Source organism: Tamandua tetradactyla, chromosome 13 (assembly GCF_023851605.1).
Source record: "Tamandua tetradactyla isolate mTamTet1 chromosome 13, mTamTet1.pri, whole genome shotgun sequence".
Classification (NCBI taxonomy): domain Eukaryota; kingdom Metazoa; phylum Chordata; class Mammalia; order Pilosa; family Myrmecophagidae; genus Tamandua; species Tamandua tetradactyla.
In genome coordinates, this window is record NC_135339.1 from 64,618,319 (window position 1) to 64,643,563 (window position 25,245).

At 42.3% G+C, this 25,245-nt stretch overlaps 1 protein-coding gene across 3 annotated transcripts; it reads left to right on the forward strand.

Annotated features, from left to right (window-relative positions):
* The first annotated feature begins 8 nt into the window (after window positions 1-8).
* Window positions 9-23,828, forward strand: SFXN2 (sideroflexin 2). 3 transcript variants are annotated; one of them, XM_077125881.1, is made up of 12 exons: window positions 9-237; window positions 14,518-14,702; window positions 14,915-15,085; window positions 16,042-16,140; window positions 16,945-17,020; window positions 17,948-18,033; window positions 19,310-19,370; window positions 19,752-19,818; window positions 20,475-20,524; window positions 20,873-20,922; window positions 21,601-21,648; window positions 22,526-23,828. In XM_077125881.1, exons 2-12 carry the CDS (start codon window positions 14,542-14,544, stop codon window positions 22,623-22,625), a joined length of 969 nt encoding a protein of 322 aa, XP_076981996.1. In that variant the 5' UTR covers window positions 9-237; window positions 14,518-14,541; the 3' UTR covers window positions 22,626-23,828. The 3 variants fall into 3 exon arrangements, with proteins under 3 accessions (XP_076981996.1, XP_076981998.1, XP_076981997.1); XM_077125883.1 differs by lacking the exon at window positions 14,518-14,702; XM_077125882.1 differs by lacking the exons at window positions 16,945-17,020; window positions 17,948-18,033.
* The last annotated feature ends 1,417 nt before the right edge of the window (window positions 23,829-25,245 follow it).

A 25,245-nucleotide genomic window follows, 5' to 3' on the forward strand; every position in this document is an offset into this window, starting at 1 on the left:
GCGCAAGCGTGCTGCTAGAGTGGCCGGATGCCGCTTTGGCTCGTAGAGAACTGGGGAATGGTGAAAACTCACCCACGTGGCTAGCGAGGGCCACGGGCCCTGTAATTGGTCGGAAAGAAATGGCGTAGAGGCGGGATGAAGGGGAGGTTACAGAGCTGCGGCCAGCGCTCCCAGACCAGGCTCTTTACGCGTGCTGCTCCTGGCGGTAGTTTTCTTATGCATAGCTCCTGAGGCCAGGTAAGGGTCCATGAGGAAGAGGCAGTGGTCACATCTGCCTCCTCCCGGGAGGGAACTTGAATTTCTTTCCTGACTCTTTCCAAGCAGCTGCAGCGTGGGCTGAACTTTTAAAGATGTCGTGTGGCGCTGGGAGTGACCTGATGCTCAAGGTGGACTTCTCTCCTCTGAGCCCCGGAGCCTTTGTGCTAGGAGGGGATGGGGGTGTGTGGGGGTGGGTGGGAGTGGGGGCGCCGTGCTGGGCTGCGCGACCTTTACTTCCGAGGTACACGGGTGACATACAGGTACACGCTGTGTGGTGTGGGATGTGCGGGAGGGATGAGGAGAAAGAACATCTGTCGGAGGCAAGAACCAGCCTAGGAACTGGCCCCGGGTCCTGATAGGAACAGTGAAAGACATTTTGGAATGAGTCTTTTTTTTTTTTTTAATTGATTTCTCAAAAACATTTTTTATTGTGAAATATAACATATATACAAATAAAGCGATGCATTTCAATGTACATTTAAACAAGCAGTTATAGAACAAATTTCAAAGTAAGATATGGGTTACGGTTCCGCAGTTTTAGGTGTTTTCCTCTAGCTGGTCTAAGACATTAGAGAGTAAAAGAAATATCAATATAATGATTCAGCAGTCATACTCATTTATTAAGCCCTATCTTCTCTGTTACAACTCCTCCTCTTTTGCTCCTTCTGCCAATCTTCAGTGATGTTTGGATCTGACCATTCTAACTTCATGTTGAGAAGCCGTGTGGACATTATGGTGTAGGAGAATGCAACTGGTTGATGCTCTTGGAGAAACTGATAAGTCCGGGTTTCAGGGCTTATCTGGCTTAGTTTAAATAGATTTTTTTTTTTACATGGGCAGGCACAGGGAATGGAACCCGGGTCCTCTGGCATGGCAGGCAAACATTCTTGCCTGCTGAGCCACCATGGCCGCCCTAAATAGATTTTTAAAAACTTTTTAATTTTGAGATAATTTCGAAATAGAGGACAGTTGCAAAAATAATATGAACCCCAGACAGAAAACTCCACCAAACCCCCACCTTCGGATACCTAGATCCACGAGTTTTAACATTGTGCCTCCTGTGCCTTATTATATTTTCTGAAACTTTAAGAGCAGATTGCACACATGTTACTCCTTGAACGCATACTCCCATGTATATTTCCTATAAACAAGGACATTCACTTATGTAATCACTTTAAATGCAGTTATCTAGTTCAAGAAAGTTAATGTTAGTTCATCCCAGGACTGTGGTGCTTGCATTGTGTCAGGCAAACCCTGCACTGATGGTTGAGCCTCATGAGGAGGAACATGTATTGGGAACAGATCCCTTTGTTGTTTTACATTGTTCTCCTGAAATGGGTTAGAGCCTCATGCTGTCTTTTCTGACTTTGCTGTTGATTTTAGATGATGGAGAATATTCCTGAGAGTCTTGAGGTCCAGCCTGCAGTATTGGCTTTCCTTCTGGTCTCCAGCTTATCCCACTCACTCTCTTTACTTGGTTGTGTTCTCTGATTGAAGGATTCGCCTGCTTTTGCCTTCTTAGTAGTAGTCCTCTTATATATGATTGGGTTGTATATATTTTCTAAGGATTCTCAGCAATCAGGGGAGCTTCTCTTTGAACAGTTTGATGAGTGAAATCAGCAGCAAAATGGGCAAGAAATTGTTCTCCAGCCAAGAGAGGTGAGCTGTTCACAATGGTGGCAAAGTCAGAGAGAGGTGCCACTGGCACCTAGGACACCCTGGGCACACAATGCTTTCATTTCCTGTCACATTGTACAAAAGCCCTCCCTCATTCACACACACACACACAAAATGGAACGGTAGATGTGCACAGAGGAAAAGGAAGCAACCCATGAATGTCATTTTTTTTTTTAACTTTTGTTTCAGTTGGTTGATATTGGAGTTTTTGTTCTTGATGTTCACTTGTAGACCTGTCTTACCAAGATACAAGTTGTTCTGTTTTTTCACTACAGTTACCTCTAATTCCTCCTGTCTTGACTGCTGACGTTCCTCAGTGATTCTAATATCTGTTTTATGGGCAGCAGCCTTTCCATGGGTTTCCTTGGAACAAGGAAAACAAGACTGCAGGGCTATCTTTGTACTTACTTAAAAAAAAAAAAGGAGAAAACTGTCACTAACTTCATGGGGGGTTTGCAGAAAACCATTTAGTCCACCTTTAGCAAAGGGTAGATTCTTCATTGTGTTCTCTTAAGTTCATTATAAAAAAAAATTTTTTTTTCAGCATTGTTGTGCTACCTCAAAGGTAAAAATGTTTTAAGGTCTTTTTTGGTCCTGAGTTCAATTCATAATGTTTGAAATGTCTTTCAATCAGAATTATTTTTTAAATCATTGGGGAAAACCCCTTATTTTAACCCATTTTATACTTGTATTTTAATCTCAAAATGATAAGTGATTAGAAAGTGATCAATTCTTGCTCTTATAATTGAACTTATAATTAAAAGTCATTAAGAATCGAATCATTGTTTGCCATAAACAGTGATGTTTTTTTAAAAGGAAACTCTAGGGCTCGGCTTCACTCTTTTTCTTTTTCTTTATTAATTTTTAAATTAAAAAAATATGACAAGAAAGAAACACAACCATTCTCAACATATGATCATTCCGTTCTACATATATAATCAGTAATTTCGGCTTCACTCTTGGTTAATAAAGGCTGACAAATCAAAAAAAAAAAAAAAGAAAGTTAATGTTGATAGAATGCTCACATTCTATATTCCAGTTTTTTTATATTCCAATAATGTTCTTTTGACCTTTTCTCCTCCATTCTTAGATCCCATCCAGTATCATTGTATTTAATTGTCATTATCTCTTTAGTTTCTCTCTATATTTTGTAATTGTAGTTTCTCTACAATTTTTTTTTGTTGTAGGAACATATGTACAACATAAGCTTTACCATCTCAGACACTCACAACATACCATTCAGTGGGAGTAGTCACATTCATAATGTTGCAGTACCCCCCCCCCCCATCTATTACTAGAACTTTCCTTTGATGTCAAAGAGAAATCCTATATTCATTTTGCATTAACTCCCCAGGCCTCTGCCCCAGCTGATAACTGTGAGTTTGCTATTCTCTTGATACTTTCTTTGTAATTACCATGGAGCTTACATTTAACATCCTAAATGTGTAACAATCTCATTTGCTTTGATACCAATTTAGCAATTTCAATAGCATACTTAAACTGTTCCTAAATATAACCCCCACCTTTCTGTAACTATTGTGACAAATTATATGTTTATATATCATGTGTTCAAAACCATTGCTTTATCATTACATTTTATGCATTTACCCTTTAGATCCCGTAGGAATTAAAAAGTAGAGTTACAAATAAAAGAATATAATAGTACTGGCATTTATATTTACCCATGCCATTGTCTTTACTGGAGATCTTTATTTCTTCATGTGGCTTTATTCAGTTGCCTACTATCCTCTCCTTTTGATCTGCAGTACACCTTTTTAAAGGTTTTTCTTGTAATGCTGGTCTAATGGTGACAAAGTTTTTGTTTATTTGTTTATTGTAGTTTTAGCTATAGTCCGAGGTTTAACTTAGGGTTCACTGTGTTGTGAAGATCCATGGATTTAAAAAAAAAAATTATTCTAACAATTGCCCTTTTCGCTAAATTCAGTTATGTATTTCAGTGCTGTTAATTATGTTCACAATGTCTGCTGCCATCATTACCATCCATTACCAAAACATTTCCGTTGTTCCAAATAGAAATTCTGTATATTTCAAGTCTTAACTCCCTATTCCCTGGATGATTTCAGTTGTCTTATCTTCAAGTTGACTGATTCTTTCTTCTGTCAGCTCCCATGTACTACTGAACCCCCATAGGGAATTTTTTTTTTCTAATTTTTAAATTAATTTTAAAAAATTACAGGAAAGAAACACATTCTTAATATGTGATCATTCCATTCTACATATATAATCAGTAATTCACAATATCATCACAGTTACATATACATCATCATGATCATTTGTTACAACATTTGCATCAGTTCAGAAAAAGAAATAAAAAGACAACAGAAAAATAAAACGAAAACAGAAAAAAAAAATTATACATACCATACCCCTTACTCCTCCCTTTCATTGATCACTAGCATTTCAAACTAAATTTATTTTAACATTTGTTTCCACTATTACTTATTTTTATTCCATATGTTCTACTCGTCTGTTGACAAGGTAGATAAAAGGAGCATCAGACACAAGGTTTTCATAATCACACAGTCACATTGTGAAAGCTGTATCATTATTCGATCATCCTCAAGAAACATGGCTACTGGAACACAGCTCTACATTTTCAGGCAGTTCCCTCCAGCCTCTCCATTACATCTTGAATAACAAGAAGATATCTACTTAATGGGTAAGAATAACCTCCAGGATATCCTCTGGACTCTGTTTGGAATCTCTCAGCCATTGACACTTTGTCTCATTTCACTCTTCCCCCTTTTGGTCGAGAAGGTTTTCTCAATCCCTTGATGCTGAGTCTCAGCTCATTCTAGGATTTCTGTCCCACGTTGCCAGGAAGGTCCACACCCCTGGGAGTCATGTCCCACGTAGACAGGGGGAGGGTGGTGAATTTGCTTGTTGTGTTGGCTAGAGAGAGAGGCCACATCTGAGCAACAAAAGAGGCTCTCTTGGGGGTGACTCAGGCCTAAATTTTAAGTAGGCTTGACCTATCCTTTGTGGGATTAAGTTTCATATGAACAAACCCCAAGACTGGGGGCTCAGCCTATAGCTTTGGTTGTCCACACTGCTTATGAGAATATCAAGAATTCAACTTGGGGAATTTCTCCCTGTTCTCACCATTCCCTGAAGAGGACTTTACAAGTACTTTTCCACTCACTGATCGAATCACTCTGGGATTCTTCGGGGCATCACTCTGAACAAACCAGCAAAATCTCATGTCCTACCTGAGATTCCAAGTACTTATGGTGTTCAATCAAACTATCTACGTAAGTTATATTAGGAAATGCACTAGTCAAAAAATAAATTTTTGTATACAATTCTTAATGTATGTACCAAAAATCTAAAAGCCATGTAGTTGTAAATATTTTCTAAAGTTATTTTAATGACTTCTCAGCTTAAAATTTGGAGGCAAGTTTTCCTTATGAAGAAATCAAGTACCAGTGTCTTCAAATGTTGATAAGCTGTTACATCGTAAGTCCTACTGATTCACAATTTAATATTATATGCACTACTTGCTTCCATTTCCAGTCTTTATAGCATGTAACAAAGTTGTTAGAAAAGCTAATGATCATGATTAAGGTGGTCATTACAGAGTGTACACAGTTCTGAGATGGAGAGTTAAGATTAGGGAGCAATTTTAAGAAACAATTCTACTAAAAAACATGGCAATAGAAGTAATTTAAAATATTCAACGCATATTTTAAATGCGTGACTGTGACTCTAAATTGTCATTTAGTTTGCCTTGTATTATAGGGTATAAAAACTGCCACCTTTGTGTTATAGATATAAAAACATCCCTATGGAATGTTAAATTGACATCTAAGACAGTCAAAGTCTCCTGTAATTCAATATCCCAATAGTTTCTGGTTGTACCAAAAAATAACCAGCAAATGATTTCCCCTTTTATAAAAAAGTATTTACACTTAAAAAAAAATGGGATGAGGTAGAATTTCAGTCTCCTTAAAAATGTTACTTCTAGAGCTACTAAAAAACTTGTATTTATAAAATAGTTGATAAAAATATTCTTCTGAATATAGTACAAGAAGGGAGAAACAGGGGCCACTGATAAGACAGGAAATATGATATTAATCAGACTGGTTTCTTTCTCCAACTTCATCAGATGCTGAACAATACTTATTTTTAGTTTTTCCATTTTCTGCAGGTAAATTTTTAGTTTCCTGGGTAGTCAGCTTGTTTTCCCTTTGCTCCCCTTTTCCCTTTTGATTACAGTTGTTTGACAGAAAATTTATCCTTTTCTGCCATCTTTTTTGACTTCATTTCCACTTTTGTAGGAGCAGGTTTAGCTGACATCCTTGTCAGCCTCCTCTTGGGCTCCTCCTTCACCGTGCTTTCAGTGAAGCTGACCTTCCTCTTGGGCATCTTGGTAGTGGAGCTGGCACACCAGGTGCTGCAGGCTGAGTTGCGCTGAGAGCATACTGCCGCCTGAGCTGCTGGCATCTGTGGCAGGGGTGCTGGGAGAACCAGATCAGGACCCTTTTTTAAAAGGGTTTGTCTGGAATGTCCCAGGTCTGATCCTCCTCATTGATGGTTTCTGAAGCTTTAATCAAGGAAAGCTCTGTCATAACACTACCTGGGCTATCGCTTACTGTTTCTTTGTGTGTTGTGTAATCTTTTGTTGAAACTTGGACATTTTGATACTTTGATATATTGCTGCTGAAGTTTAAACTCTGAGTGTCTTCTGTTCCTTAAGCTTGTGCCCACGTAGTGTTATGACAGAGCTTTCCTTGAATGCCAGGAACAAACCGAAGAAAAAAGAAAAGGAAAAAAGTAGAAGATAAAAAGAAAACATCTTTCCCAGTTTTTGCAGAATTGACCTAATTGGCCTGGGCTACACTTCGCTCATCAAAAGGTCCTACTTATAATGGGTTCACATCCTCAGGAATGAATTAATTTTTGTTTGTACTTGTTTTTTTTATTAATTTTTTAATTAAAAAAATATGACAACAAACTCAAACATTCTTAACTTATAATCTTCTGTTCTATATATATAATCAATAATTCACAATATTATCACATAGTTGCATATTCATCATCATGATCATTTCTTAGAATAGTTGCATCCATTCAGAAAGACAACAGAAAAAAATTCATACATACCATACCCCTTACCCCTCCCTTTCATTGATCACTAGCATTTCAATCTAAATTTATTTTAGCATTTGTTTCCACTATTATTTATTTATTTTTTTTTACATGGGCAGGCACCGGGAATCGAACCCGGGTCCTCTGGCATGGCAGGCAAGCATCCTTGCCTGCTGAGCCACCGTGGCCCGCCCTCCACTATTATTTATTTTTATTCCATATGTTTTACTCATGTGTTGATAAGGTAGATAAAAGGAGCATCAGACACAAGGTTTTCACAATCACACAGTCACATTGTGAAAGCTATATCATTATACAATCATCTTCAAGAAACATGGCTACTGGAACACAGCTCCACATTTTCAGGCAGTTCCCTCCAACCTCTCCATTACATTTTTTTTTAAATTTTAATTAATAAAACCAATCAACATACAATATGAACATTCTTTTTTTCCTTCACATAGTTGTGTATTCATCATCATCTTCCCCCTTTTGGTTTAGAACGTTTTCTCAATAGAAGGTTTTCTCAATCCCCTGGTGCTGAGTCTCAGCTCCTTCTAGGGGTTTTCTCAATCCCTTGATGCTGAGTCACAGCTCATTCTAGGATTTCTGTCCCATGTTGCCAGGAAGGTCCACACCCCTGGGAGTCATGTCCCACGTAGGCAGGAGGTGGGGGGGGTGGGTGGGAGGATGGGGGAGGGGCAGTGAGTTTGCTTATTGTGTTGGCTGAAAAGAGAGGCCACATCTGAGCAACAAAAGAGGTTCTCTTGGGGGTGACTCTTAGGCCGAATTTTAAGTAGTCTTGACCTATCCTTTGTGGGGTTAAATTTCATATGAACAAACCGCAAGATTGGGACTCAGCCTATTGCTTTGGTTGTCCCACTGCTTGTGAGAATATCAAGAATTCCACTTGCAGAAGTTGAATTTTCCTTTTCTCACCATTCCCCAAAGGGGACTTTTCAAATATTTTTTTATTCCCTGTTCAAATCACTCTGGGATTTATCGGGCATCACTCTGGACAAACCAACAAAATCTCATGCCCTACTCAAGGTTCCATGTATTAATGGTGTTTAATTAAGCTGTCTACATATTATATTGTATTAGGAAATATACTGGTCAAAATATAAATTTTGTACCAAATAAACATTTTTTGCTTTAGTCTCACACATAAGTTAAAATTTTAAAATATTAATTACCATCTATTATCAACACCCTGCGGTAATGACATTCCTTTGTTCTTCCTCATGCAAAAACATTTTTTAAGTTTGTACATTTAGTCACTATCATTATACACTCTAGGCATTCCTAGATTATACCATCTCATTCTTTATCGTCCATCTTTCTTTCTGATTTCATTTGTGCCCCCAGCTCTCCTCCCTCTATCATTCTCGCATTCAGCTTCTGAATTAAATTTAAGAGTGTTTTTTTTCTGGGGACACGTACAGCTTCAAACCACCATCGATCCACAATGTCTTTGAGATGTGACATTCACTGACCCTAGAAGGAAAATGACATATCAGTCAATAACCTTTTTGATTTCTACCTCTCCCCTTGTTCCAGTAGTGATGTCCATATTCCTTCAGGTCACTCTGGATACAATAGTGCCCTTTTCATGGAGGACTGGGAATGACTCAGTGTGGAAGAAGAAGAGTAACTGGAAGAAAAGTTAAGAGACCAGATAGAACTCATAGCCAGGGTGACAATTTACAACTTCGTGAAAGAAAACCTACTCTTGTGTAACCAAGGCAGGTTCTGAGTTTGACTTAATAGAGGCGACATCCTTGATGCCAAGAGGCACAGGCTAAATTGGAATAGTTTCAGACAGGCAGTAAATATTTCTTGAGGGCATATGGGAGGTAAGAGCAGTGAATCATGTGGACATGTACCTGATGGCTTATGAACCTTCCAGTCAGTTGGGGGGGGGGCAGACTTTATACAAATAACTATAATAATAAGAAAGTGACTATTACAAAAGTGCTGCAAAGGAGAAGTTCAGGATACTGTGTGGGCATTTAACAGAAGGACTTGAATTTGCCCTGAAGGCGTTACATGCCCTGTAGATGTAATGTTTAAACCGGGAAGGTAAAGAATAATCTAGTCTGAAGAGGGATAGGGTAGGAGGGATGGGGGATGATGTTCTAGACAGAGAATTTTATGTGGGATTTTTTTTCTTCCCCAGATGTTTCATATAGGCCAGGGACCGGACAGTTATGATGCTGACAGTTATGACTAACGATTTTCAAAGTACACTTTAATAAATAGATACAGAACAGATTTCAGAGTTTGTTATGGGTTACCATTCCACTATTTCAGATTTTTCCTTCTAGTTGCTTCAAAACACTGGAGGCTAGAAGAATTTTTTTTCTTTTTGTGAAAAATAGCATATATACTAAAAAGCAATAAATTTCAAAGCACAGCAATTTGTTGTAGGACAGATTTCAGGGTATGGGTTGCAGTTCTACCACTTTAGGTTTCTACTTCTAGCTGCTCTAAGATACTGGAGACTAAAAGAAATAGGAATATAATGATGAAACAGTCATACTCCTTTGTTAAACCCTAACTTCTCTACATAACTCCAACATCATCTGTGATCTTTCTCCCACTCTTGAGGCATATTTGGGCTATGCCCATTCTAACTTTTTCATGTTGTAAGGGGCTGTCAATAATATTGGATAGGGAGATGGAACTAGCTGATGTTCTGGAGAGGTTGGGCCCTCTACATTTCAGGACTTATCTGGTCCAGGGACCCATCTAGAGGCTGTAGGGTTCTGTAATGTTACCCTAGTACATGGAACCATTTTAGAATCTTATATATTGCCCTAGGTGGTCTTTAGGATTGGCAGGAATGGTTTTGGTTGGGATTTGGCAAATTATGATAGGTAGCAATGTCTAAATAAATTCTGTGTAAGAGTGACCTCCAGAATACCCTCTCGACTCTATTTGTACTCTCTCAGCCATTGATACCTTGTTCCACTTCTTTTTCGCCTTTTGGTCAGGATGTCTTTGTTGGTCCCATGGTACCCGGGCCAGGCTCATCCCTGGGAGTCATCTCCCACACTACCAAGGAGACTTTCACCCCTGGATGTCATGTCCCACCTTGGGGGGGAGGGCAATGATTTCACTTGCAGAATTAGGCTTAGAGAGAGAGAGGTTACATCTGAACAGCAGAAGTACTCTGAAAGTGACTCTTAGGCATAGCTATAGATAGGCTAAGCTTCTCTGCTTAGCTTCCCAAGAGCAACCCTCAAGATCAAGGACTTGACCTATTGATTTGGGTGTGTCTAGTGTTTGACACAGCATCAGAGACTTCTTGATTTACCAGGGAAGGTAAAGTTTAATAGTTCCATATTTTTTCTTCCTTCCCTCAAGGGACTTTGCCAGTATTTTTTTATTATCTGCTTATTATGCTCTGGGATGTATCCAGGCATTACATTAAGCTATACAGGATTAAAGACCCTCATTCTTATTCTGAAGTCCCTGTATTTGGATTGTAAATGATCTATCCAGACAGGTTGAGTTAGATTATTACAGAAAATTTAGGTTCTGGACAAAATAAACCTTTCTTACTTTGGTCTCAGAGTAGATAAGGTTCTAAAATATAGCCAATATCTTCCTTACCCCTGAATTCTGAATTACCTTAATCCTGACCTGGTTGGCTTCATTCTTAACTCTAAATACCAGGTTATACATATGTAAAACAGCCTCTCAAAATCCAGAAATAATAATTACCACACCAGGCTAAATGTGACTGCTATAAGAGCTTACAATGTAGGCCCCTGTTTTCTTATTATTTTTTAAATGAGACCATATAATAATTGCTCTTTTGTTTCTGGCTTATTTTGCCTCACGAAATGTCCCACAGGTTCATTCACAGTGTTGCGTGCCTCACAACTTCATTCCTTTTTGTAGCAGTGCAATAATCGATCATAGATATACACCATCATTCGCCAGTCTACTTCTCAGTCAGTGTGTCCTTCAGCCACCTGCATTTCTATGTTGACTTTTGTAAAAAGGCAAAGGTTCTTGCATAATTTAGCAAATGATTACCCTTTTCTGTTAGAAGTGTTTCCAATATGAAGAGTAGAGGACTTGGAGGGTAGGGAGAGAGGTCTGCAAGAACAGGCTGAGTGTGTGTGTGTTGAGCTGGAAAAGCACAGCATTCTGCACAGCAAGGCTGTGGCCTGCAGGTGCCAACCTGGGGCTCTGTAAGCCTGACCTGTGGGCCAGGCAGATTTCTTTTAGCTTAAGGTAAGAGTCAGGGAAAGGGAATTCTTTTTCTCCTTCCATGCCTGGACTCAGTTGGCACTGAGGGCAATGTCTTTGAACCAGCCTACAGGAAGCTGAGTCAGCCTTCCTGGGAGGGTGAGTGGTGAAAGGCAGAAGTCAGGTGTTCTAGTTTGCTAGCTGCTGGAATGCAATATACCAGAAACGGAATGGCTTTTAACAAGGGGAATTTAATAAGTTGCAAGTTTACAGTTCTAAGGCCGAGAAACTGTCCCAATTAAAACAAGTCTATAGAAATGTCCAATCAAAGTCATCCAGGGAAAGATACCTTGGTTCAAGAAGGCCGATGAAGTTCAGGCTCTTTCTCTCAAGTGAGATGGCACATGGCAAACACAGTCAGGGCTTCTCTCTCGGCTGGAAGGGCACATGGCAAATACGGTGTCATCTGCTAGCTTTGTCGCCTGGCTTCCTGTTTCATGAAGCTCCCCGTTTCATGAAGGAAGGTGTTCTCCTTCTTCATCTCCAAAGGTCGCTGGCTGGTGGGCTCTGCTTCGTGGTGCTGCAGCATTCTCTGCTCTCTCTGAGTCTCTCTGAATCTCTCATTCTCCTTTTATAGGACTTCAGAAACTAATCAAGACCCACTCAAATGGGTGGAGACATGTCATCCCCTAATCCAGTTTAACAACCATTCTTAACTAAATCACACCAACCAGGGAGATGATCTCATTACAGTTTCAAATATACAGTATTGAATAAGGATTATTCTACCTTTTAGAAATGGGATTTATATCAAAACATGGCTTTTCTTAGGGGGCATACTTCCTTTCAAACCAGCACATCAGGGTAGAGACTTATTGCCTGACTTCAGTGGGAGGTGAGGGCCAGTCACAGGGCTTAGGGCCTCTCCTTCTCTCCTGTCTCTTTCCGTCCCTAATTAGTTGGCTTTGAGTTAATCAAAAGAGAAATTGTTCTGGGTGGGCCTGATTTAATCAGATGGAAGCCCTTAAAAGTAGACCTAGGCTCTCCCTGAGGTCCATAGACTCCCAGGCTTTAGCTGGGCCTACTTTGCTCTCCTTTCTCCCAGAATCTTCCCTTTGTGCATGCCGTGGGGACTTCCAGCTTCCTTAGCCAATACCCACAATTATATAAGCCAGTGAACTAATTCCTTGTAATAAATAGATTTATATATACTTAATCATATATATATATATGTATATATATGGATATATGTATCTGCTTCTCTAGTTGAACCGTGACTGATGAAATCTTCCTCCTATAGCCAATCACTTTGTACATCTTAAAGATTCTGCTGTTTTAAAATGTTCTCATTTTGGCCTCCTCTGTTCTGGTGCATCTTTTTTCATTCAGCCCCTGTCTTTTTTTGCCTGAGTTACTGGGGTTCCCTGTATCCTGTGAGCTCCTGCTCCTGCCCACCCCCACCCCCTCCTTTATTCTCATGTGATTGTCCAGAGTGTTCTTTCTAAACTTCAGATCTGCTCTTGTCTCTTTCCTTCTTAAAACTAACGGTTCCTGAAATTTTCAGGCAAAAATTCAAAAACCTTAGCTTCTTTTTTTTAAATTTTATTGTGATAACATATATACAACATGGAATTTTCCCTTTTAACCACTTTCAGGTACACAGTTCAGTGATACTGCATTCCCAGTGTTGTACTATCATCATCACCATCCGTTACCAACACTCCCCAAATAGAAACTCTGAACCAATTAAGCAGTGACTCGCATCTCCCCTCCCCCCACATCTCCCCTGGTAACCTGCAGTCTACTTTATCTCTATATTAATTTGCATATTCTAGTTACTTCATATAAGTGAGATCATAACAATATTTATCCTTTTGTGACTGGCTTATTTCACTCAATGTGATATCTTCAAAATTCATCCATGTCATAGTATGTATCAGAACGTTATTCCCTTTTACAGCTGAATAATATTGTTCATCTGTTCATCCACTGATAGACATTTGAGTTGCTTCCGCCTTTCGGCTATTATGAATGATGTTGCTATGAAGATGGATGTGCCGGTAGATGTCTGAGTCCCTGAAAAACCTTAGTTTTTACCCAGTTATAGGCAAGAGCCAGGAAGTGAGTCAGGCTGAATGAAAACCCTGGCTTTGCCACTGGCTCATGTTTGTGTGACTTGGTAAAGTTACTTATCTGTGCCTCGATTTTCTCATCCATGACGTGGAATTAAATCAAAGTATCTGTATGTACCTCATAGGGTTATTGTGAAGATGAATTGAAAAGATATGTGTCTAACACTAAGCAAAGTGTCTGGCATATAGTAGCAGCTCAGTAAGTTAGCTGTTATCCTTATCAGCTGCCCATATGCACTGTGTGATTGCAGTGCTGGCTCTTTTGCCCGGGGTACCTTGGCTCCATCTATCTAACTTTTATGCATTCTTTTATGCGTTTATTTCATGTCCTCACAAAGTGTTCAGAATCCTTATTCCATTGTAGATGAGATGATGCCTAATTTATCATCCAAATTGGAACATTTTGAGAGTGAAAAGGGGTACTATTCATAATTACCCTAGGACGACGGTCCCAGGTGAACTGGGAGGTGTAGTCTCCCAGATACATCTTTTCTGTTTCGGCTGCTCCCAGCCCTGTTTCCACTCTGCTGTACTTGTCGGTGACTTTTTGGTTTACTTCCTCTTCTGTAATTCCTACAGGGCAGGCTGTGTGCTGAGGCCTGGGACCTCCCTCAGGATGGGCATGTAGGAAACACACACATCCTTGCTGAAATGATGAAAGTGATCATGCCACATTCCTTTCCACCTTTATCTGCAATTGTTTCTGCTTGTAATGTGACCCATGCCTTCTCCCTCCTTCAGCTCAGTCTGTTCTAGCTTGTGGGGCCTAACTCATGTTCTGTCTCTCCTGGGAAGGCCCCTTGCTTACTGTACCCATTCATCCTGCCTCTACTCATTTCCTACTGTACTTTTTGTTGCTCTTCATGTTGTATATTGCTTCATGGGTGGGCTTCTGTTCCCCAGTCAGGCTCTGAACTGTGCTGTCCCTTTTTCCAGTGTCCTTTATGGTGTGGTTGGGCCCAGGGCTGGCCACAAGCCAGCACTCAGGAAACTTATATTGGTCCGATTGCTTGGTCTGGTGACCATTTGCTGGGTCAGATGATGGCCAGAGGCAGGTGAAAGGTGACAGAGACTGAGAAGTACCCAGGGGTAGGCTTTGCATTTGGGAACAATCCTTATTCTTCCTCTGTTCCTTAAGTCCACAGATTTGTGTCCAAGCAAGATGAAGGTCGACTTGTCTGGGTTTAACATCGATGCTCCCCGTTGGGATCAATGCACTTTCCTGGGGCGGGTGAAGCATTTCTTCAATATTACAGACCCCCGCACTGTCCTGGTACCAGAGCAGGAGCTAGACTGGGCCAAGGCAATGGTGGAGAAGAGCAGGTGAGCGGGTAAGGGAAGGGGATTGAGGTACTGGGATGACAGTGACAAGGTTCCCCAAGGACGAGCTGGAAACTGGAGGTGAGAGACAGACAAGAGACCCCAGGAATGGGGGAGAAATGAGAGCAGGATGACTAGGGGACTGAGAGGCATTGGCAGAGCTGGTGGGAACTCTACCTGTAAGCCAGCTCTCTTTTCCTACTTTTGGGTGGCAGGATGGGAATGGTGCCCCCAGGCACCCAAGTGGAGCAGCTGCTGTATGCCAAGAAACTGTATGACTCAGCCTTCCACCCTGATACCGGAGAGAAGATGAACGTCATTGGGCGGATGTCCTTCCAGGTCCCTGGGGGCATGATCATCACCGGCTTCATGCTCCAGTTCTACAGGTGGGATATGGGAGCAGGGTAGCAGGAGCTGTCTCTGCCTGGGTCTGGGAGACAGGGAGCCATTTGATGATGATTCTAGAAATAGCCATCTTTCCTGATTACTTGCCAGCTACCAGGCCCTGTGCTAAACTCTTTCCAAGTATCACCTCATTTAATCCCCTTAACAACCCCACAAATGGATACTATTATCCCCATTTTATAGGTGAATTAGGGCTTTAGAGAGGTTAAGTAACTTGTCCAAGTTCTCAGAGCTAGGAAGTATTGATGCTTGGATTTTGTCCTAGGCAGTCTTCTCTAGAACTCTCAATTGATAAGCTATTTTAATTCCCTCTTTTAAAAATACCTATTCAACAATTAATTTAATGCATTTTTAGAATTAATATCAAAATAGAAAAATAGGAAGAACCTTTCTCTCAGTCTGGTTGGGGAGAGTGTACACTTTATCTGTAGTTGCTGGATATATAACTCCTCCCTTCCTACCCTACCCTGTGCATTATTTATTTGGTCAACCTTTACTAAGCAGGGTCTTATGCCATGTGTTAGGAAAACAAAGACCTCCTCTCAAGAGAAGGTCCATCCTCTTAAGAGGTACCGATTTTTGTGGAGGAAACCAAGAAGTAAACAATTACAGTACAGCACAGGAAGGAGTAAACTGCAGGAAAAATATGGGGTTGTGGGATCAAGAAGCATGAAATGACTAACTCTGTCTGAAGAGGGGCAGGGGAAGGGTGGGGTAGGTTCCTTACAGAAAGTGATCTCTCAACAGAGTAGAATTTTGTCAAATATGAAGGGGAAGGGAACTCCAGGCAGAGGGAGGGGCCAGTTCATACAGAAGCCCAGGTGCATGCCACAGCATGGGGACAATTGGGGGCACTGCAGGTGATATGGTTTGGCTGATGCACACCAAGATCCCCCCTTCCATCCTGTTCTTTCTCTCTGGCCTCCCTTGCTGGTAGGACAATGCCGGCGGTGATCTTCTGGCAGTGGGTGAACCAGTCCTTCAATGCCTTAGTCAACTATACCAACAGGAATGCAGCTTCCCCAACGTCGGTCAGGTAGGGAACCTGAACTCCAGGCTGTCCATACCCTCCACGTGGGTTTGGAGCAGACCTTGTCCTCTTGCTACCCCAGGAGCAACCTTTCTAATGGGTTCCCAGCCTTCAGTCTTCCCCAGGTGAGACCAGCACTGGGCAGGTGACCATGTCTGTCCTTCCAGTGTTTGGGAATATTTTCTCAGTCTGACTAGAAGAGTCTCTTCTTCCTAGATCAATTCAGATTTTGTTCACACATGCATACGTTCATTTACTCTACAAATATTTCCTGGGTGTGTGTTATGTTCCAGGCATGGTTCTAGGTGCTGGGGACACGTTGAGTATCAAGTGAGTATTCCCTGCTCTTAGGGAATTTAAAGTCTGAAAAGAAAACGAGCATAATAACCTTAGATTGCACTTGGTGGTGTAAAAGAAATAAACAGGGTGACAAGATAGAGAACAGCTGAGAGGGCATCTATGTAGATGGGCTGGCCATGGAAGTCCTTTCCATAGAGATAACATTTCAGCTGAATTCTGAAGAATAAGGATTTAGCCATGCTAGAGCTCAGGGAAGAATTCCCCAGGTTGGGAGCAGCAAAGGGCAAAGGTTCTGAGGCAGGAAAGAGCTTGGTGTATTTAACGTACTGAAAGAAGGCTGAGGGAGCTGGAGCATTACAAAGGGGAAATGGTCACAAGAGGAGACTGTGGACAGAGGCCATGAGGTTTTCAGCCCTGAAGGCTCATTTCCAGACTTTCTCACTCAAACCCTATGGTCTTGCCATCAGCCAATAGGGCTTCCGTACCCCAAGCATCTCTCTCTTCCACTAGGCAGATGGCCCTTTCCTACTTCACAGCCACCACCACTGCAGTGGCCACTGCTGTGAGCATGAACATGCTGACAAAGGTATGGTCTGGGATGCTGTGGGAATGGGTGGCCACTTGAGGGCAGCAAAGTCCAGTGGAAAACATCCTTCCCTAGGTTACATCTCCTGTGAGTTGAGTTTGTTATGGTCGGAGCCGGGCCAAATGATGGTAAATACAGCAAGGCTATCCCAAGTTGGTCCTTCTCAGGCTTTAAGGGAGTTTGAGTTCTTAGAGTAAGTATCTGGTTGTGTGGTAGCAGCAAGGTCTAATTTTCTTCCTTGCTTGTTTTATAAACCTTTTGTTTGTTTGTTTGGTTTGTTTTATTTCTCTAGCATCACAATTGACTTTTTTTTTCTTTTTTGTGGAAAAATAACATGTATACAAAAAAGCAATAAATTTCAAAGCACATCACAGCAATTTGTTGTAGAACAGATTTCAGAGTTTGGTTCGGGTTTCAATTTCACAATTGTAGGTTTTTACTTCTAGCTGCTCTAAGATACTGAAGACTAAAAGAAATATCAATGTTATGATTCAGCAATCACTCTAATTTGTTAAACCCCACCTTCTCTGTATAATTCTACCACCACCTTTGATCTTTCTCCTACTCTTTAAGAGTATTTGAGTATGGCCATTCTAACTTTTTCATGTTAAAAGGGGCTGTCGATATTATGGGATGGGGGATGGAACTAGCTGATGTTCTGGAGAGGCTGGCCCCTCTGCATTTCAGGATTTATCTGGTCTAGGGACCCATCTGGAGGCTGTAGGTTTCTGGAATGTTACCCTAGTGCATGGAACCTTTGTAGAATCTTATATAATACCTTAGGTGTTCTTTAGGATTGCCAGGAATGGTTTTGGTTGGGGTTTAGCAAGCCATGAGTTTATAAACCTTTTTAAAAAGTTGCTCTACCCCCCTCAATCCCATCTCCCAGTATACTTGAAAACTCCCATTGTTCCCTTCCCCCAACAGAGAGCCCCACCCCTGGTGGGCCGCTGGGTGCCCTTCGCTGCGGTGGCTGCAGCTAACTGTGTCAACATCCCAATGATGCGGCAGCAGTGAGTACAGGGCAGATCCCTTTTTCTCCTACTAACCGTGAGGTTACAAGGAAAGGCAAGAAACCAAGACACAGAGGGTGACTTCTGGGGTGTTGAGAGGGCTGCTGAAGGGTCCCTGAATCCTCGGGGCTGAGGTGTGGGGAGGGCTCCTCCTATGGTGAGGGCCCAGGGGGTAGCGGGTGACTTAGATTTGGTTGCATGTTGAGTATTGTGGGAGTCACTACCTGGAGGGCTGGGATGGGAGAGATAGGTGGACGTGTGGGCCTTTGTACCAGACCCCGTGCTGTCAATTGAAATGGTGCATTTAAATTGTGAATCCTGCCCACATCCAAAGCCCTGGGTTGACTTACAGAATGAAAGACAGTACAGCAAGGTGTCTAATGAAAGAACCAAACCAAGAAGCTTTGAAAGAAGCTGCAGGTGTAGATAGATGTTTTCCAGGCACCTGGCTTTAAGCTTCTCAACAGAGAAGATTAAAGGGGAAACACGTTTTTGTTTCTTGATTAGGGAAGGCATAGATGTTCCTCTGTTTTGAGGATTTAATGAGGCAATTTGCAAAAAGCTCTCAAAACCGTGCCTGTAATATAACAAATGCTTCATGAGTGCTAGCTGTCATTGTCACAGTTGTCATCATCACCATTGTTATACCTGCAAGCCCCATTTATTGGGACTACTAGCAAATGGAAATTTATCACAAAAGCCCTTGTAGAAAAACCAAGACAGAATAGTCATGCATGTACATTGCTTCTCTTCCTTTCTTATCCAGTCACTTTTTCTCAGTGAACGAATCAGTCCCAGCCACCAACCTGGTCTTGGGTTGAGTGCTGTCAAGGACTATTCTGAGAATAATAGCTAGAACAGCGCTTGGTGAAACGGTCATTCTGTCTGAACTAGCACTTTGCAAACACTATCTCAATTTACTCCTCAACAAGTCCTATGAAGTAGGTGCCATGCTTATCCTCATTTTGCACATGAGGAAAACTAAGGCTTTAGAGGGGTTAAGTAATGTGCCCAAGGCTACACACACTCTGCAGTTTCAGGATTCAGCCTAGGTAGTCTGGGCCCAGGGCTTGTCCTCTTAACCACTGCCCTACGTCACATCTGAGTGGTCACTTCTGCTCATTGGAGTGCAGAAGGAAAGTCAAGGGCCAGGCTGTGGGAGGTGGCTTTCTAGATCTTATGTGCCCTGGCCGTGGTCCCCTGTGTCTGAGTATCACACAGCTGGCAGTCTTCTAGCACCCCTTTCCCTAGTTCATCCACTGCTGTCAATGTTTAGGGAACTCATCCAGGGCATCTGCGTGGAGGACAGGAACCACAATGAGATTGGTCATTCCCAGGTGAGTGGAGGCCTCCCTTTGGGGTGGGAGGAGGGCATTCCCTCCCAACTCCTGTCACTACCTTAGTGGTCAGAGCAGGCCTGGGCTCCACAAAGGCTTGAGAATCCTTCTCTCTGACTCCATCCTCAGTCTCCATCAATTTACCCTTATTTCTCTGTTCAGAACAGGCTTCTCATGTCCTTTCTCTATCACTTTTGGTCCTGAAGATGTAAAAGTCTGGCTGGGTGGGAGAGGGTCGGGTGAGGTCACTCAGCCCCTGGCAGGTCTGTCCCTTCTCCTTTACCCACTCACCCTTGACTGTGATCCTCACCCAGCGCTCTGGTGCAGCCTATATATACTGGATAAGGTAATTTCTGACAGTATGCTCTCTTCTGCCCTTAGAGAGCTGCAGCCATAGGCATCACCCAAGTGGTTATTTCACGGATCACCATGGCAGCCCCTGGCATGAGTAAGAAGAAACCCTTTCATCCTGGGGACCCTGGAGAGTATGATGGGGACTTAGCCACATTCAGCATTTGGTGGGAGATGGGACTGCAGCCTATACCATCATGCTTCAGACTGGTTTGCTTGTGTACTGAAAGCCACAGGAAGAAATATAACACTGTATTTCTTGGAACATCAGCTAAAATCTGCGATTTGGGGGAGAAAGTTATTTTCATTCAACAAATACTAATTAAGCACCTGCTATGTGCTGGTCGTGGTACTGGGTGCTAGGAAAACAGTGGTAGCAAAAATAAATTTCCTGAATTCCCTGGTGAAGCTTCCAGCTGGAGTAAATTACAGAGTAGGATACAAAAATTCTTTGAATGAGCCTTCAAAGATACTTTGAGTTTTGAGAAGGACTCTTCGGATATCGAGGTACAGGTGCTCTGCTTAATAGGTGTGTGGGATGAGAAGTTTGGTAAGTGCTGTTCTGCTGGGCCTTGGGGGAGAGGGGCTGTGGTGGTCAGGCCTACACAGTCTTCCATTCTCCTAAATGGAAAGTATTTCCTGGAGCTTCTGGGGAAGGAGAGGGAATCATTCAGTCCTTGGTCTGACTTCAGAAGGGTGCTTAGGGAGAGTCCTCCAGCCTTCCCCCTCAACTTTTCCCCTGGTCTCTTCCAGTCTTACTGCCAATCCTTATGGAAAGACTGGAGAAACTACGTTTCATGAAGGTGAGTGGCATCCTCTTCAGTCATCTGTTCAGCCCAGAGTTCCCCAACCACACCTGGCTCCTGAACCTTCCATCATTCTGTCTAGCTACCTCCCCTTCCTTCATCGTACCCAATAATAGAGCTCATATCAGTCTCCCCTGGCCACCTGTTTTAGACATCATAGCAGGTATCCTGACCTTGTCTGCGGAGAGCAAGGCAAGCAGGAGGAGAGATCCCCTTCTTCCCTTTCAGGGCCAGGAGTTCCTCGCCTGTGAGTTCTTCCAGCCGATGATGGGAGGGTAGGCGTGGGGTCCATCTTAAGGTATAGGAGTCCCTTGTGAGTCTCTCTCTTGTTTGTTTTTTATGCAGAAAGTCAAGGTCCTTCATGCCCCATTGCAGGTCATGCTCTGTGGGTGCTTGTAAGTATCTCCTCTTCATGGTTTGTGATCTCAGCTGGGAATCTGAGATCTGCTTTGTGTAGCCTGTGTTAGAGAACATGTTCTTCTTTACTTTAAAAGTGGCCTAGCATAGAATCCCTGTAGTCCATCAGCAGAGCTCTCATTACATCTTTTTTGAGGATACCAGGCTGGGCTAGATTCCATACACATGTCAGCATCAAGAATGGGGTGCTCAGGTGCCCTCGCATTCTGGGTTCTCCCCTCTGACCTTAAGTTAGGAGCAGAGAAGATAACAAGAATGGTAACTTTGGCTGGGGCTATTAAGAGTACCAGCTTTCAATGTGTCATTATTCAGCTACTTATTTCTAGAAATTTGTTTATCCATTTGTCCATCCTGGCCAATCTTGAGTTTTATTTTTGTTCATCTAATTTACATTTGTTGTTATATCACACAAGTTTTGTTTAGCATTTATTTAATGATTAAAGTAGTCTGATATTTATTCCAAAAACAAAGAGTACCAGCTTTGTATGGGAGGAAATATCACAAGGTTTGGAGGGAGAGTTTCTTTGGCGTCAGCTGGGAAGGCAAGTCAGGTGAATGGGCATCTCCTGCTCCCTATGGGGAGCTCAGGGTTGGGGATGTGGGTGGGCCTATGGGAAGATATCCCCCTAACACTTTGGTTTTTCCTTTTCTTACAGCCTCATCTTCATGGTGCCAGTGGCATGTGGACTCTTCCCACAGAAATGGTATCAGCTGTCCATTCCTCCCTTTAGTTTATTGAAATTCTCTGCCAGCGCTCCCCCTGACCTGCCTGCTATCCTGAAGGAGGGAAGGAGGGAACAGGAAGGGCAGCATTTGCCCAAGGATGGTGTCCATCAGCCCAAACTCGGGGCCTCTTAATCCTGGGTGAATGGCAAGCCGAAAGAGATCTTCTCAGGGCAGGAAAAGCCAGGTGGAGGGATGAGGTTGCTCCTCCCAGTGGAGTAGGGGCTGCCTTGGAAAGAAGTGGTGGGGAGACAACAAGAATCTTTCTTTTCCTGCCAGCTGGGTTATTGGGTAGGTTTTCTCCTGCGGGGTCTGGTTTTTAAAATCAAACAAGGATATGGGTACTTACTCTGGCTCGTTTACCAGAATGTCAACTACTTGGACCTCTCCAGTTCCCTCACATGTCCTGGATGAGTGGTGCAGTGAGGAGATGATGGAAAGTGAAGGAAAGCATCAGACTCTGTGCGTGTGTGTGTGTGCGTGCGTGCATGCGTGTGTGAGCTGGCTCCAGGAGACTGGTGGAGCTTGAATATATACCAAGAAGATGCCAGGCTGCTCATTGTCAGTTCTCTCAGTTCAGTAGTCGCATGCTAGACATCTTCTGTGTACCAAGCACTATGTTTGTGATCTTGTAGAGAGCATAGAAGTTTAAACTGAGAACTTTTAGTTCCAGAGAGAATGAAACCATACCTGAGTAAAGGTAAAATAACATATAGTGGGTATCTGAATCCATTAATAATTCTGGCTGGAAAAATCAGAAGAGACTTCTTAAGAGTAGAATTTGAGTTGGACTTCATCTCAGGGAAATTTATTATTCATCCCAGGTGGCATGCTTGTAACCCCCTTCTCTCTTTTCAGTGAATTGCCAATTTCCTATTTGGAACCAGAGCTCCAAGACACCATCAAGACCAAATATGGAGATCTTGTGCCTTATGTTTATTTCAACAAGGGTCTCTAAATACCCTCCCCTTTCCCAGCAAGGACCAATCTCTTCCTCACCAACTCTTAGCACTGTGTACATTTATGTCCTAATTCCTCTTTGCCAGCAATAGCTTAAGGCCAGGGTGGATTTGGGGTTGGGAGGGAGGATGCCTCATGCCTCCAGCACAGACGCCAAGCTTACTGGACTCCAGGAAATAAAAGTGAACAAGGGGGATAAAGACCAAAATTTTCTATCTGCTTCTCACCCCCTACCCCATCCTTTAGAGACTAGGAACTGAGGCACTGTCAGGGAGAAGTTGCTGGTGCTTGGGGGAAGACACTTAAGCTAAGCATTTGGAGAAATTAGGAAGCCTTTGGGATTCTGGGTGCCAGGCAGGATTGGGAAAGAGCCCCTGGGATGCAGAGAAACTTCTACTCCTCTTTCCCCTTCCCTTCCTCCTTTTTCTCTCCCAAGCAATGGAACCTTTTACCCATGCAATTTTCATCTAACTTGGGGAGAGGTGGAGGAGAAGAGTCTATGCCACCTTGAGACTCCTCTCCACCCGTCCCCATTGCCCCCTGATCTGTAAGCATCTTTGAGGGTGCTACTAACTTGAGTTTATCTGGCACCTAGGAGTTATTCGTGCTAAGAAAAGATACTGTGCCAGAGAGCATAGTGGCATCGTGCTTCAAACCCTACTGCTGACACTGATTTTGTTAACTTGCCCTAAAATCATGTCTGGATCTGTTCTTGGGATCTTCTTTAAGGTAGTGGAAGTCATCTTCCCCTAGTGCTTCATATCTCTGTTTTAAAAGATAAATCCACTAACCATAAGTGAAAAAGATGTTTGCAGGCATTAACCATATAGTTTCATTGGTATAATTTCCTGGCTGCCTCCCTTCCTCAACCCACTGGGTTAGATACCAAATAAAAATGTGTGTACTGAATTGGAGAGTTGTATTTGGACAGAAAGAGGAACTCAGCCAGGACCAAAGAGCCTTAAAGGACACAAAGCAAACAAAGCACAGCCACTTGCCCTCCCCAGCTTGGCTGTCTTCTGTGATTTCCTTGGAGGAGTGTTGTGGCTTACCTGGGATCAGTGTGTGTATGAGTTTTGTCTGGTGGAATTTGCTGACTCTGTTCAAAAGATATCACTGTGAATTGAATAAATTTCTTTAATGAGTTCAGTCAACTGTCTATAAACCAAATTAATAAAGACTCATGCCTCTCAGATGGAAAGCAGGATCTGGTCTTACTTTGTCATTAAGGAACGTATCAATTCCCTAATTAAAGGGGAGAAACTCCACCTGTCTGTCCTGGAATCTCCAGAGTCCTCCCAGAATGGGAGCACTACTGCTTGAGAGCAAGGGTTGGCAAACCATGGCCGAAGGGGCCAAATCTGGCATGCTATTGTACTCATGAAAGCTAAGAATGTTTTTTACATTTTTAAAACGTTGTCAAAACGAACAAGAATATGTGACAGAGATCCTAGATATGTGGCATGCAAATTCTAGAACATTTACTATTTGATCATTTACTAAAAAAGTTTCCCCTGTCCTAGAGCAATGATTCTTAAGAACATGTACTAGAATCACTGAGAACACTTGTTTGTGGGCCCAATGCCCAGTTTCTAATTCTGTAAGTCTGGAGTGGGGCCTGAGAATTTGCATTTCTAATAATTTCCTGGTGATGCCGATTCTGTTGGTTTAGGAACTGTACTTTGAGGGCAACTTGCTTTAGAGGGAATGGGCCTCCTCCCTAAGCCAAGGTACTGGCTGCAATTTAATGTTTTTCCTATTTTTTAATTGAGATAGATGTCATATACCATAAAATGTACCCTATTAAAGGATAGGTACATTTTATGGTATATAAATTCAGTGGATTTTAGTACATTCACAAGGTTGTACAATCATCGTCACTAATTCCAGAACATTTTCCTCACCCTAAGAAGAAACCCTGTACCCATTAGTAGTTATTCCTCATTCCTGCTTTCCCCCAGCTCCTGGTGACCACCAATTTCCTTTCTGGCTCTACAGATTTGCCTATTCTGGACATTTCATAAAAATGGAATCATATAGTTTGTGACCATCTATGTCTGGTTTCTTTCCCTTAGCATAAGGTTTTCAAGATTCATTCATGTTGTAGTATGTGCAGGTTGATTTTAGCTGGTATCTGAGCAGAAAAATCTGTGTCTTTGAGTTAGCTGCTTTAGGACAGGAGACCTGGCTCCAGCCTCTGCTTGTTCCTGACAGCAAATAGAAAAAGCAGTAACAAGAGCTAGCCAGAGCTTGGGAGCAATTCTTCACTGATGTTCTTTCCAAAGTCTACATCCTTTCTTTTCTTTCCTTCCCAGGTCTTCAAGCCTGCTGACATTCCTTCTCTCTTCATAGATAATAGCTCTTTTGGAAGAGTGTAGAGAGCATGTGGTACTTCAGAGGTACTTCAAAATGTATTTGCTCAAACTGCATCTCAGCCCCATTTTTGTAACAAATCTGCTTTCTTTGAGTTGGCTCTTGTGGGATGTTGAGAGAGAGAGAGCAGTTAGGGTGACTAAAATGCCTTAGTGTTGGAAGTGCTAATCCAGACCACACAAGGTTTCATATTTGTCCTGTCCAGTAGCTCAGTTTGAGTACTCAGGTTGAGGGAGAAAGGGAAG

What these genes read in the sequence shown, in the direction of transcription:
- SFXN2 (XM_077125881.1), top strand. Translation starts at nt 14,542, where the DNA reads ATGAAGGTCGACTTGTCTGGGTTTAACATCGATGCTCCCCGTTGGGAT. An exon ending in GCAATGGTGGAGAAGAGCAG is followed by an intron (nt 14,703 to 14,914) that starts GTGAGCGGGTAA and finishes TTTGGGTGGCAG; the next exon opens with GATGGGAATGGTGCCCCCAG. An exon ending in GTCATGCTCTGTGGGTGCTT is followed by an intron (nt 20,923 to 21,600) that starts GTAAGTATCTCC and finishes CTTTTCTTACAG; the next exon opens with CCTCATCTTCATGGTGCCAG.